Source organism: Panulirus ornatus, chromosome 39 (genome assembly GCF_036320965.1).
Source record: "Panulirus ornatus isolate Po-2019 chromosome 39, ASM3632096v1, whole genome shotgun sequence".
Lineage (NCBI taxonomy): Eukaryota > Metazoa > Arthropoda > Malacostraca > Decapoda > Palinuridae > Panulirus > Panulirus ornatus.
Window position 1 is genome coordinate 13951927 of NC_092262.1, and position 13957 is coordinate 13965883.

The 13957-nt window shown below is 42.1% G+C and overlaps 1 protein-coding gene across 1 annotated transcript in view; it reads left to right on the forward strand.

Annotated features, from left to right (window-relative positions):
- The window catches only part of LOC139761194 (KICSTOR complex protein SZT2-like), a 388469-nt gene that overhangs the window by 118871 nt on the left and 255641 nt on the right, over window positions 1-13957 (forward strand). Inside the window, exons 22-24 of the mRNA XM_071685224.1 lie at window positions 1942-2842; window positions 3037-3218; window positions 13132-13313. Coding sequence (XP_071541325.1) covers window positions 1942-2842; window positions 3037-3218; window positions 13132-13313 — 1265 coding nt within the window. The remainder of the gene's footprint in view (window positions 1-1941; window positions 2843-3036; window positions 3219-13131; window positions 13314-13957) is intronic.

Here is a 13957-nt window from a genome sequence, read left to right on the forward strand (position 1 = left end):
CTGGGAGGTAAGTTTGAATGGAGAAAAACTGGAGGGAGTGAAGTGTTTGAGATATCTGGGAGTGGATTTGGCAGCGGATGGAACCATGGAAGCGTAACTGAGTCACAGGGTAGGGTAGGGGGCAAAGGTTCTGGGTGCATGAAGAATGTGTGGAAGGCGAGAACGTTATCTCGGAGAGCGAAACGAGGTATGTTTGGAGGAATAGTGGTTCCAACAATGTTATATGGTTGTGAGGCTTGGGCTATGAATAGGTTGTGCAGAGGATGGATGTGTTGGAAAGAGATGTTTGAGGATAATATGTGGTGTGAGTTGGTTTGATTGTGTGAGTAATGAAAGGGTAAAAGAGATGTGTGGTAATAAAAGGAGTGTGGTTGAGAGAGCAGAAGAGGGTGTATTGAAATGGTTTGTTCACATGGAGAGGTAAGTGAGGAAAGATTGACAAAGAGGATATATGTGTCAGAGGTGGAGGAAACTAGGAGAAGTGGGAGACCAAATTGGAGCTGGAAAGATGGAATGAGAAAGATTTTGAGTGATCGGGGTCTGAACATACAGGAGGGTGAAAGGCGTACAAGGAATAGAGTGAATTGGAATGATTTGGTATACCAGGGTCGATTTGCTGTCAATGAATTGAACCAGGGCATATGAAGTGTCTGGGATAAACCATGGAAAGTTTTGTGGGGCCTGGATGTGGAAAGGGATCTGTGGTTTCAGTGCATTACACATGACAGCTAGCAACTGAGTGTGAACGAATGTGGCCTTTGTTGTGTTTTCCTAGCACTACCTCGCGGACATGTGGGGAGAGGGTGGGTGCCATTTCATGTGTGGTAGGGTGGCAGCGGGAAGGAATGAAGGCAGCATGTATGAATATGTATATTTGTATATATGTATATGTATGTATACGTTGAAATGTATTTATTCATTTATTTTGCTTTGTCGCTATCTCCCGCGTTAGCGAGGTAGCGCAAGGAAACAGACAAAAGAATGGCCCAACCCACCCACATACACATGTGTATACATACACGTCCACACATGCACATATACATACCTATACATCTCAACGTATACATATATATACACACACAGACATATACATATTTACAACTGTACATAATTCATACTGTCTGCCTTTATTTATTCCCATCGCCACCCCGCCACACATGAATTAACAACCCCCTCCCCCCGCATGTGCGCAAGGTAGCGCTAGGAAAAGACAACAAAGGCCACATTCGTTCACACTCAGTCTCTAGCTGTCATGTAATAATGCACCAAAACCACAGCTCCCTTTTCACATCCAGGCCCCACGTTGAAATGTATAGGTATGTATATGTGCTTGTGTGGGCATTTATGTATATACATGTGTATGTGGGTGGGTTGGGCCATTCTTTGATCTGTTTCCTTGTGCTACTTCGCTAATGCAGGAGACAGTGACAAAGTTTAATATACTTCATTATAGGTATATGACTTCCATTTCAATGAAAATAAGTGTAGAATATTGTGTTTAAGTATGCTACAGAGTGCAAATAACACATATCCAAAATGGAACAAGATCTTGAAATGTCCAGGCTGTCTGGGGTAGGGAGGGTGTGTTGGAGTTTGTTTTTAGATAGCTGAAGACTAACAGCTATCTAACTAGTTTGCTATTTATATCATGGATATCATATACACAGAATACCATATGCTGTTATGCCATAAGGGAGAGATATCTGTACTTGCATTATTAATAGATTTATTTATAATCATTTTGATGATTTAAAGTCTCAGTAAAATGACATTATTATTGTTATAATTAGTATGCCATTGTAGAATTTCAGATTTCATTGACATATGAACAGTATACTTAAATGTAAATGTTAATCGAAGGTGTCCCGTAACATAATGTTACATGCCTTACCAGTTCATAGAACTTAATGATTAATCAACACATCTGCTTCTCCCTACCAGGTAAAATGACTGATCCTCCCAAATGGCGGTGTTTTTTGAAGAGTGTGTCCCATAATCATCTCCTGATTACTCTTCTCCCAGCTTCCTACCATGACCTCAAGTTACTATTAGTTAAACGTGCCAACATTATCGAAACCAGCAATATGGCTCTGAAACTTGTACCGGATTCTGAAAATGTTCTGGACTTAGATACAGAGACTAATACAACTGACCAGCCTCTAGGAGGTCCTGTATCAGAGCAACAAATTTCTTTAGAAAGTAGTACATCATCACTTACTCACTTGACATCTCCCAGTCTTCCCCCACCCACCCCTACAAGCAGCAGATCAGCCACTATGTCACCCGGTGAGGTTGGTGAGCAAACTCCTTCAAGAGTACGATATAAATCTGGGCCAGTTTCTCATACAAACTCCCAGCCAGTACAGTCTGTGTTCTCTGATTCAGTTTTAAGAGAAAGAGCAAGTTCATTTCATGTAAGTCGAGAACGATGTAGCTCTTTTGGTCAGGGTGCTGGAGGGGCAGAGAGAAATCGCACTGGGTCTGTTGATTCACCAACCAAGGAACCACAGTATGATGTCCCTGAAATCACTTCTCCCAATGATCATGTTAGGAAGAGATACATCTCAATGCCTTCCAAGTCACACACTGGCACTTTCGAACCTGCAACAAAGAGCATGTCAGCTGAAGGTCTCAGAAGTGAAGAAGGATGTGTGCCTCTGCATTTACAAGCTGCTAGTGGTACTGGGGAGACTGATTCTGTACAAAGAGTTTCCAGCATAGATGAAAGTAATAGTGTTGTGCAGCCTCCGCCATCCCACAGACCTCTCTTCGGGGCTGTTACTCTACCTATCTACGTGTATGATTGCAAATTAAGCAGTATCACAGCACAGCTTATAAACAGGTACTTTGCTCTTCATGTTATTTTTGTCCTATTACTCTTACTTCCTTAAATACAAAGTATAGAACTTTAGATACAGTATTTGAAAACTTCAGCAAACTTAAGCTTTCAATTATTACAAAAAGTAAAGCCTGCTGAAATTTCAAACCATGGTTTTATTTGACCTGACTAATTTTGATACTTTCTTTTTTAACTAGTGACAGTCGTTCTAGTGTTGTAGGAAAAGATCTTTATGTAGACTCGACTTCAAAGTTAGAATCTGATACAGTAGAGGACACAGTGCCTCTAAAGGATGATTCTGTTCCTACCACCTCCAGCCTCCAGGAAGACTTGAAACAACAAAGTCCAGAACCACGGTCTGAAGAATCTGATGTTGGAGGTATGTATCAGTGACCTATCCAATTAGTAGATAAGTGTAACTGAGGTACTAATTAGATATATTTTGTCATTTCAGGTTTTAGATGAATTTAGGTGAAACTCGACAACCACTGAAGTGCTGGTGTACTATGCAGCTGTCTAACATTCCTTATACCCAAGCAGGTAGCACTGATAATATACAGGGACCAGGGAGGTACATTATCAGTCCTACCTGCCTGAGTATTGGGAGGGTTAGTTACGGCTGCATAGTGAGCTAAGACTTAATTGATTGTCAAGTTACGCCCCTCTGACCCAGTTAGCTAAGCTAGTCTTTTCTTTCTGTCTCACCCAGATGTGGATTATGTTGACATTCTCTCCACAAACATACAGTCTCTCTCTGTCATACATAACATTTGACTACACTTAACTCACACAATTCACTCATTGTAACTCTAGATTTTCCTGTAGTGAACACTATGCACTATCCCTGCCTTTTGGCAAAATGGTGGGAACATTACGTAGAAACTCTAAGTAGAAGCAGTTGATAGAAACATTAGATGAGAGTATTAGGTAGAAGTAGTTAGTAGGAACATAAGGTAGGAGCCTATGCAAACTCTGCACTAGAGTTGCCCTCTTCCTGTGCCCTGTTAAGGATGGGGCATAAAGGCTAAGAAGCAGCACAGGGGTTCATAAGTTATGTCATGGCCACCCCCTTGAGGGAGTTTCAAGTGGGAACAGGCATCAGAGATATAAGTAGATAGAGTAGATATCCCTGTGTAACAGTTTGTAAATACATTGGTACTGCAATTTTATTCACTTTTCAAAAATCTTAGCAACCTAAATTACCCCCATTATTTGAAGAATCATATTTAAACTTCCAAATTTGCAAGGCCAGTCAAGCAAGAACACTCAGATATGGTGGCTATGACCAAAGTTGTTCAAAGCAAACGGGTGCTGAGTAAGATTTTCGTTGATATTTTTTAGATATGTAGATTTAGTGAAAACAGTTGAAACAAAATTTGCAAACCTGAGAATCAGTTGATTTCTCAGTCCCTATCACAGGACTTTAGCTGACAAATATATAGAAATTTCCCACTTATGGTAGATAAGATCTAAGGTACAGACTCATACTTTTAATGTCTATGATACTTTTAACTTTGATGATATGTCAAGATATTTTAAGGTATTCATTTTTACTCTTTGTGGACATTGTAGTGAATTCCTAGCAAAATACCTCCCATTTTGCATTGTAACCACTGAGAGTCAGCTTGTGATAAAAAATGTCAATTATCAGCACTTTTTTTATGCCTGCTAAGAATGTCAATGGTACTAACAGGAGTGCAGGTGTAACATCCAAGCCTGAATATCATAGAGCCCAAACATCATTATTTTATTGTTATCACACTTAATCGCTATATCCTGTGTCAGCGAGGTAGCACAAGGAAACAGATGAGGAATGGCCCAACCCACCCCACCCACATACACATGTATACATAAATGCCCATACACACGCACATATTCATACATATACATTTCACTGTATACATACATATGCATACACACACATATGCATATATTCACATGTACATATTCACCCTGCCATGCATGAAATAGCATCCCCCCCACCTCCCAGCGAGGTAGCACCAGGAAAAGACAAAAAAAGCCACATTCATTCACACTCAGTTTCTAGCTGTCATGTGTAATGCACTGAAACCACAGCTCCCTTTCCACATCCAGACCCCACAGGCCTTTCCATGGTTTACCCCAGATGCTTCACATGCCCTGGTTCAATCCATTGACAGCACGTCCACCCCAGTATACCACATCGTTCCAATTCGCTCTATTCCTTGCACGCCTTTCACCCTCCTGTATGTTCAGGCCCTGATCACTCAAAATCTTTTTCATTCCATCCTTCTACATCCAATTTGGTCTCCTGCTTCTCCTTGTTCCCTCCACTTCTGACACATATATCCTCTTTGTCAATATTTCCTCACTCACCCTCCTTAACACACCCTCCTCTGCTCTCTCAACCACACTCTTTTTATTTCTACACATCTCTCTTACTGTTTCATTACTCACTCGATCAAACTACTTCACACCACTTATTGTCCTCAAAAATTTCATTTCCAACACATCCACCCTCCTCCGAACAACCCCATCTATAGCCCATGCCTCGCAACCATATAACATTGTTAGAAACACTATTCCTTCAAACATACCCGTTTTGCTGCAAGATAACGTTCTTGCCTTCCACACATTCTTCAATGCTCCCAGAACCTTTGCCTCCTCCCCCACCCTGATACATACGTTGAATATCCTTACCAACCAATCAACAACACAGCCACCCCCTTTTTTAATGAATTTCACTGCAATATCATCCAAACCCGCTGCCTTGCCGGCTTTCATCTTCTGCAAAGCTTTCACTACTTTTTCTCTGTTTACCAAACCATTCTCCCTAACCCTCTCATTTTGCACACCACCCTGACCAAAACACCCTGTATCTGCCACACTATCATCAGACACATTCAACAAACCTACAAAATGCTCACTCCATCTCTTCTCACTTCATCACTACTTGTTATTACCTCACCATTTGCCCCCTTCACCTATGTTTCCATTTGTTCTCTTGTCTTACGCTCTTTAATTACCTCCTTCCAAAACATCTTTTTTATTATTGGAAGTGAGTCAGTTGTTGTTTGCTGATGATACAGCGCTGGTGGCTGATTCATGTGAGAAACTGCAGAAGCTGGTGACTGAGTTTGGTAAAGTGTGTGAAAGAAGAAAGTTAAGAGTAAATGTGAATAAGAGCAAGGTTATTAGGTACAGTAGGCTTGAGGCTCAAGTCAATTGGGAGGTAAGTTTGAATGGAGAAAAAGTGGAGGAAGTAAAGTGTTTTAGATATCTGGGAGTGGATCTGGCAGCGGATGGAACCATGGAAGCGGAAGTGAATCATAGGGTGGGGGAGGGGGCGAAAATCCTGGGAGCCTTGAAGAATGTTTGGAAGTCGAGAACATTATCTCGGAAAGCAAAAATGGGTATGTTTGAAGGAATAGTGGTTCCAACAATGTTGTATGGTTGCGAGGCGTGGGCTATGGATAGAGTTGTGTGCAGGAGGGTGGATGTGCTGGAAATGAGATGTTTGAGGACAATATGTGGTGTGAGGTGGTTTGATCGAGTAAGTAATGTAAGGGTAAGAGAGATGTGTGGAAATAAAAAGAGCGTGGTTGAGAGAGCAGAAGAAGGTGTTTTGAAATGGTTTGGGCACATGGAGAGAATGAGTGAGGAAAGATTGACCAAGAGGATATATGTGTCGGAGGTGGAGGGAACAAGGAGAAGTGGGAGACCAAATTGGAGGTGGAAAGATGGAGTGAAAAAGATTTTGTGTGATCAGGGCCTGAACATGCAGGAGGGTGAAAGGCGGGCAAGGAATAGAGTGAATTGAATTGATGTGGTATACCAGGGTCGACGTGCTGTCAGTGGATTGAATCGGCATGTGAAGCGTCTGGGGTAAACCATGGAAAGTTGTGTGGGGCCTGGATGTGGAAAGGGAGCTGTGGTTTCGGGCATTATTGCGTGACAGCTGGAGACTGAGTGTGAAAGAATGGGGCCTTTGTTGTCTTTTCCTAGTGCTACCTCGCACAGGAGGGGGGAGGGGGATGGTATTCCATGTGTGGCGAGGTGGCGATGGGAATGAATAGGGGCAGACAGTGTGAATTGTGTGCATGGGTATATATGTATGTGTCTGTGTGTGTATATATATGTGTACATTGAAATGTATAGGTATGTATATTTGCGTGTGTGTGTGTGTACATTGTGTATGGGGGTGGGTTGGGCCATTTCTTTCGTCTGTTTCCTTGCGCTACCTTGCAAACGCGGGAGACAGCGACAAAGCAAAATAAATAAAATAAATATTATTATTATTATTATTTTTATTATTATTATTAGTAGTAGTAGCAGTAGTGAGTGGTGGATGAAGAAGTAAGATTATTAGTGAAAGAGAAGAGAGAGGCATTTGGACGATTTTTGCAGGGAAAAAATGCAAATGAGTGGGAGATGTATAAAAGAAAGAGGCAGGAGGTCAAGAGAAAGGTGCAAAAGGTGAAAAAGAGGGCAAATGAGAGTTAGGGTGAGAGAGTATCACTAAATTTTAGGGAGAATAAAAAGATGTTTTGGAAGGAGGTAAATAAAGTCGGTAAGACAAGGGAGCAAATGGGAACTTCAGTGAAGGGGGCTAATGGGGGAGGTGATAACAAGTAGTGGTGATGTGAGAAGAAGATGGAGTGAGTATTTTGAAGGTTTGTTGAATGTGTTTGATGATAGAGTGGCAGATATAGGGTGTTTTGGTTGAGGTGGTGTGCAAAGTGAGAGGGTTAGGGAAAATGATTTGGTAAACAGAGAAGAGGTAGTAAGAGCTTTGCGGTAGATGAAAGCCAGCAAGGCAGCAGGTTTGGATGGAATTGCAGTGGAATTGATTAGAAAAGGAGGTGCCTGTATTGTTAACTTGTTGGTAAGGTTATTTAATGTATGTATGACTCATGGTGAGGTGCCTGAGGATTGGCGGAATGCTTGCATAGTGCCATTGTACAAAGACAAAGGGGATAAGAGTGAGTGCTCAAATTACAGAGGCATAAGTTTGTTGAGTATTCCTGTCAAATTATATGGGAGGGTATTGATTGAGAGGGTGAAGGCATGTACAGGGCATCAGATTGGGGAAGAGCAGTGTGGTTTCAGAAGTGGTAGAGGATGTGTGGATCAGGTGTTTGCTTTGAAGAATGTATGTGAGAAATACTTAGAAAAACAAATGGATTTGTATGTAGCATTTATGTGTCTGGAGAAGGCATATGATAGAGTTGATAGAGATGCTCTGTGGAAGGTATTAAGAATATATGGTGTGGGAGGCAAGTTGTTAAAAGCAGTGGAAAGTGTTTATTGAGGATGTAAGGCATGTGTACGTGTAGGAAGAGAGGAAAGTGATTGGTTCTCAGTGAATGTAGGTTTGTGGCAGGGGTGTGTGATGTCTCCATGGTTGTTTAATTTGTTTATGGATGGGGTTGTTAGGGAGGTGAATGCAAGAGTTTTGGAGAGAGGGGCAAGTATGCAGTCTGTTGTGGATGAGAGAGCTTGGTAAGTGAGTCAGTTGTTGTTCGCTGATGATACAGCGCTGGTGGCTGATTCATGTGAGAAACTGCAGAAGCTGGTGACTGAGTTTGGTAAAGTGTGTGAAAGAAGAAAGTTAAGAGTAAATCTGAATAAGAGCAAGGTTATTAGGTACAGCAGGGTTGAGGGTCAAGTCAATTGGGAGGTAAGTTTGAATGGAGAAAAACTGGAGGAAGTGAAGTGTTTTAGATATCTTGGAGTGGATCTGGCAGCGGATGGAACCATGGAAGTGGAAGTGAATCATAGGGTGGGGAGGGGGTGAAAATTCTGGGAGCCTTGAAGAATGTTTGGAAGTCGAGAACATTATCTCGGAAAGCAAAAATGGGTATGTTTGAAGGAATAGTGGTTCCAACAATGTTGTATGGTTGCGAGGCATGGGCTATGGATAGGATTGTGTGCAGGAGGGTGGATGTGCTGGAAATGAGATGTTTGAGGACAATATGTGGTGTGAGGTGGTTTGATCGAGTAAGTAATGTAAGGGTAAGAGAGATGTGTGGAAATAAAAAGAGTGTGGTTGAGAGAGCAGAAGAGGGTGTTTTGAAATGGTTTGGTCACATGGAGAGAATGAGTGAGGAAAGATTGACCAAGAGAATATATGTGTCAGAGGTGGAGGGAACGAGGAGAAGTGGGAGACCAAATTGGAGGTGGAAAGATGGAGTGAAAAAGATTTTGAGTGATTGGGGCCTAAACATGCAGGAGGGTGAAAGGCGTGCAAGGAATAGAGTGAATTGGAACCATGTGGTATACCGGGGTCGACGTGCTGTCAATGGATTGAACCAGGGCATGTGAAGCATCTGGGGTAAACCATGGAAAGTTGTGTGGGGCCTGGATGTGGAAAGGGAGCTGTGGTTTTGGTGCATTATTACGTGACATCTAGAGACTGAGTGTGAACGAATGGGGCCTTTGTTGTCTTTTCCTAGCACTACCCCGCACACATGAGGGGGGAGGGGGTTGTTATTCCATGTGTGGCGAGGTGGCGATGGGAATAAATAAAGCCAGACAGTATGAATTATGTACATGTGTATATATGTATATGTCTGTGTGTGTATATATATGTGTACATTGAGATATATAGGTATGTATATTTGCGGAAGTGGATCATAGGGTGGGGGAGGGGGCGAAAATTCTGGGGGCCTTGAAGAATGTTTGGAAGTCGAGAATATTGTCTCGGAAAGCAAAAATGGGTATGTTTGAAGGAATAGTGGTTCCAACAATGTTGTATGGTTGCGAGGCGTGGGCTATGGATAGAGTTGTGCGCAGGAGGATGGATGTGCTGGAAATGAGATGTTTGAGGACAATGTGTGGTGTGAGGTGGTTTGATCGAGTGAGTAACGTGAGGGTAAGAGAGATGTGTGGAAATAAAAAGAGCGTGGTTGAGAGAGCAGAAGAGGGTGTTTTGAAGTGGTTTGGGCACATGGAGAGGATGAGTGAGGAAAGATTGACCAAGAGGATATATGTGTCAGAGGTGGAGGGAACAAGGAGAAGAGGGAGACCAAATTGGAGGTGGAAAGATGGAGTGAAAAAGATTTTGTGTGATCGGGGCCTGAACATGCAGGAGGGTGAAAGGAGGGCAAGGAACAGAGTGAATTGGAGCGATGTGGTATACCGGGGCTGACGTGCTGTCAGTGGATTGAATCAGGGCATGTGAAGCGTATGGGGTAAACCATGGAAAGCTGTGTAGGTATGTATATTTGCGTGTGTGGACGTATGTATATACATGTGTATGGGGGGGGTTGGGCCATTTCTTGCGTCTGTTTCCTTGCGCTACCTCGCAAACGCGGGAGACAGCGACAAAGTATAAAAAAAAACAAAAAAATATTTGCGTGTGTGGACGTGTATGTATATACATGTGTATGTGGGTGGGTTGGGCCATTTTTTTGTCTGTTTCCTTGCGCTACCTCGCTAATGCGGGAGACAGCGACAAAGCAAAATAAATGAATATATTATTATTATTATTATTATTATTATTATTATTATTATTATTATTATTATCATTATACTTATACTTTGTCGCTGTCTCCCACTTCTCCTTGTTCCCTCCACCTCTGACACATTTATCCTCTTTGTCTATCTTTCCTCACTCATTCTCTCCATGTTACCAAACCATATCAGTACACTCTCCTCTGCTCTCTCAACCACACTCTTTATTACCACACATCTCTCTTACTCTGTCATTACTTAATCAAACCACCTCACACCACATATTGTCCTCAAACCTCTCATTTCCAACACATCCACCCTCCTCCACACAACCCTATCTATAGCTAATGTCTTGCAACCATATAACATTGTTGGAACCACTATTCCTTCAAACATACCCATTTTTGCTCTCTGAGATAATGTTCTCGCCTTCCACACATTCTCCAATGCCCCCAGAACCTTCGCCTCCTCCCCCACCCTATGACTCACTTCTGCTTCCATGGTTCCATTCAATGCTAAATCCACTCCCAGATATCTAAAACACTTCACTTCCTCCAGTTTATCTCCATTCAATCTTACCTTCCAATTAACTTGTCCCTCAACCCTACTGAACCTAACAACCCTGCTCTTATTCACATTCACTGTCAACTTTCTTCTTTCACACACTTTACCAAACTCAGTCACCAACTTCTGCAGTTTCTCACCTGAATCAGCCACCAGCGCTGTATCATCAGTGAACAACAACTGACTCACTTCCCAAGCCTTCCCATCCACAATAGACTGCATACTTCCCCTCTCTCCAAAACTCTTGCATTCACCTCCCTAACAACCCCATCCATAAACAAATTAAACATCCATGGAGACATCACGCACCTCTGCCGCAAACCAACATTCACTGAGAACCAATCACTTTCCTCTTTTCCTACTCGTACACATGCCTTACATCCTTGATAAAAACTTTTCACTTCTTCTAGCAACTTACCTCCCACACCATATACTCTTGATACCTACCACAAAGCATCTTTATCCACTCTGTCTTATGCTTTCTTCAGATCCATGAATACTACATACAAATCCATAATTTTATTCTCCCTAAAATTTAATGACACTCTCTCACCCCCAACTCTCATTTGCCCTCTTTTTCCACTCTCACCCCAACCCTCATTTGCCCTCTTTTTAACCTCTTGCACCTTTCTCTTGACCTCCTGCTGCTTTCTTTTATACATTTCCCAGTCATTTGTACTACTTCCCTGCAAAAATTGTTCAAATGCCCCTCTCTTCTCTTTCACTAACAATCTTACTTCTTCATCCCACCATTCACTGCCCTTTCTAGTCTGCCCACCTCCCACCTTTCTCATGCCACATGCATCTTTTGTGCAAGCCATCACTGCTTCCCTAAATACAGCCCATTCCTCCCCCATTCCCCTTATGTCATTTGCTTTCACCTTTTTCCATTCTGCACTCAATCTCTCCTGGTACTTCCTCACACAAGTCTCCTTTCCAAGCTCACATCTTCTCACCACTCTCTTCTCTCCAACATTCTCTCTTTTTTTCTGAAAACCTCTAAAAATCTTCACCTTTGCCTCCAGAAGATAGTGGTCAGACATCCCTCCAGCTGCCCCTCTCAGCACATCAACATCCAAAATTTTCTCTTTTACATGCCTGTCAATTAACATGTAATCCAATATTGCCTTCTGGCCATCTCTCATACTCACAAACATATACTAATGTATATCTCTTTTTAAACTGGACATTCCCAGTCACCAGTCCTTTTTCAGCACGCAAATCCACAAGCTCTTCACCATTTCCATTTACAACACTGAACACCCCATGTACACCAATTATACCCTCAACTGCCACATTACTCACCTTAGCATTCAAATCAACCATCACTATAACCTGGTCTCATGCATCAAAGCTGCTGACACACTTACTCAGCTGCTCCCAAAACACTTGCCGCTCATGATCTTTCTTCTCATGACCAGGTGCATAGGTACCAATAATCACCCATCTCTCTCCATCCACTTTCAGTTTTACCCATATCAATGTAGAGTTTACTTTGTTACACTCTATCACATGCTCCCACAACTCATGCTTCAGGAGTATTGCTACCCCTTTCTTTGCTCTTGTCCTCTCACCAACCCCTGACTTTACTCCCAAGACATTCCCAAACCACTCTTCCCCTTTACCCTTGAGCTTCGTTTCACTCAGAGCCAAAACATTCAGGTTCCTTTTCTGAACCATACTACCTTTCTCTCCTTTTTTCTCATCTTGATTACATCCACACACATTTAGACATCCCAATCTGAGCCTTCAAGGAGGATGAGCAATCCCCACATGACTCCTTCTTCTGTTTCCCCTTTTAGAAATTTGAATATAAGAAGGGGGAGGGGGGGTTCCAGCCCCTCGCTCCTGCCCCCTTTAGTCACCTTCTACGACACGTGGGGAATATGTGGGAAGTATTCTTTCTCCCCTATCCCCTGGGAGCCTAAGCAACAGGCAATAAACATCCAGTCTCCCAACTCAGTCTTAAACTCCCGCCCTTCAGACGTACACCTATCATAGGCCACAATCTCCAGGTAAATATATGATGTGGAATTCAACTTGTAATTCAACATTTTTTTTTTTTTTAGATTGGCTGTCTTAGTACCCAGCTATGTAACAGTAAATTGATGTTTGTTGTAATGAAATGGGTAAATGACTCAAATTGTATCCTCAGCATCATGAATGTTGTTGATATTTGTCAGCCCAAGGGAGATGACTTATTCAATGCACTCAGGATTAAAAGGTTTTAGTTGGTAATGATATATGCCAGTCACAAGCATGATAAGCCACTAACTCATGCTCTGATATTTTAGCAGACTCAAGTTGCCTGCGTGCTCATGTTGATGCATTAGAAGTGCTGTACCTGCGAAGTTTTGTCCTTGGTTTGTTCCAAGCTTTACAGAGAGAGTTGAGTGTTCATGCACATGATATACAAGCTGCTCTTGATCATTGTCATGAAGCTGTCATGGAAATTGATATCACAAATTTTCTTCAGGTAAGAAGTTCAGTATTATTTTCTTATGTGTGGAAAAGTTTCAGAATTTTGCTAAGCTGAATTCTGTTTTAAGAAGTAGAAGTAAGACATGTATGGAGCATCAGGGTGGGGAAGAACAGTGTGGTTTCAGAAGCAGTAGAGGATGTGTGGATCAGTTGTTTGCTTTGAAGAATGTATGTGAGAAACACTTAGAAAAAGAGATGGATTTGTATGTAGTATTTATGGATTAGGAGGAGGCATATAATAGAGTTGATAGAGATGCTTTGTGGAATGTATTAAGAGTATATGGTGTGGGAGGTAAGTTGCTAGAAGCAGTGAAAAGTTTTTATCAAGGATGTAAGGCATGTGTATAAGTAGGAAGAGAGGAAAGTGACTGGTTCCCAGTGAATGTCGGTTTGCAACAGGGGTGCGTGATATCTCCATAGTTGTTAAATTTGTTATGGATGGGGTTGTTAGGGAGGTGAATGCAAGAGTTTTAGAGAGAGGGGCAAGTATGCAATCTGTTGTGGATGAGACGGCTTAGGAAGTGAGTCACTTGTTGTTCGCTGATGATACAGCACTGGTGGCTGATTCTGGTGAGAAACTGCAGATGTTGACGACTGAGTTTAGTAAAGTATGTGAAAGAAGAAAGCTGAGAGTAAATG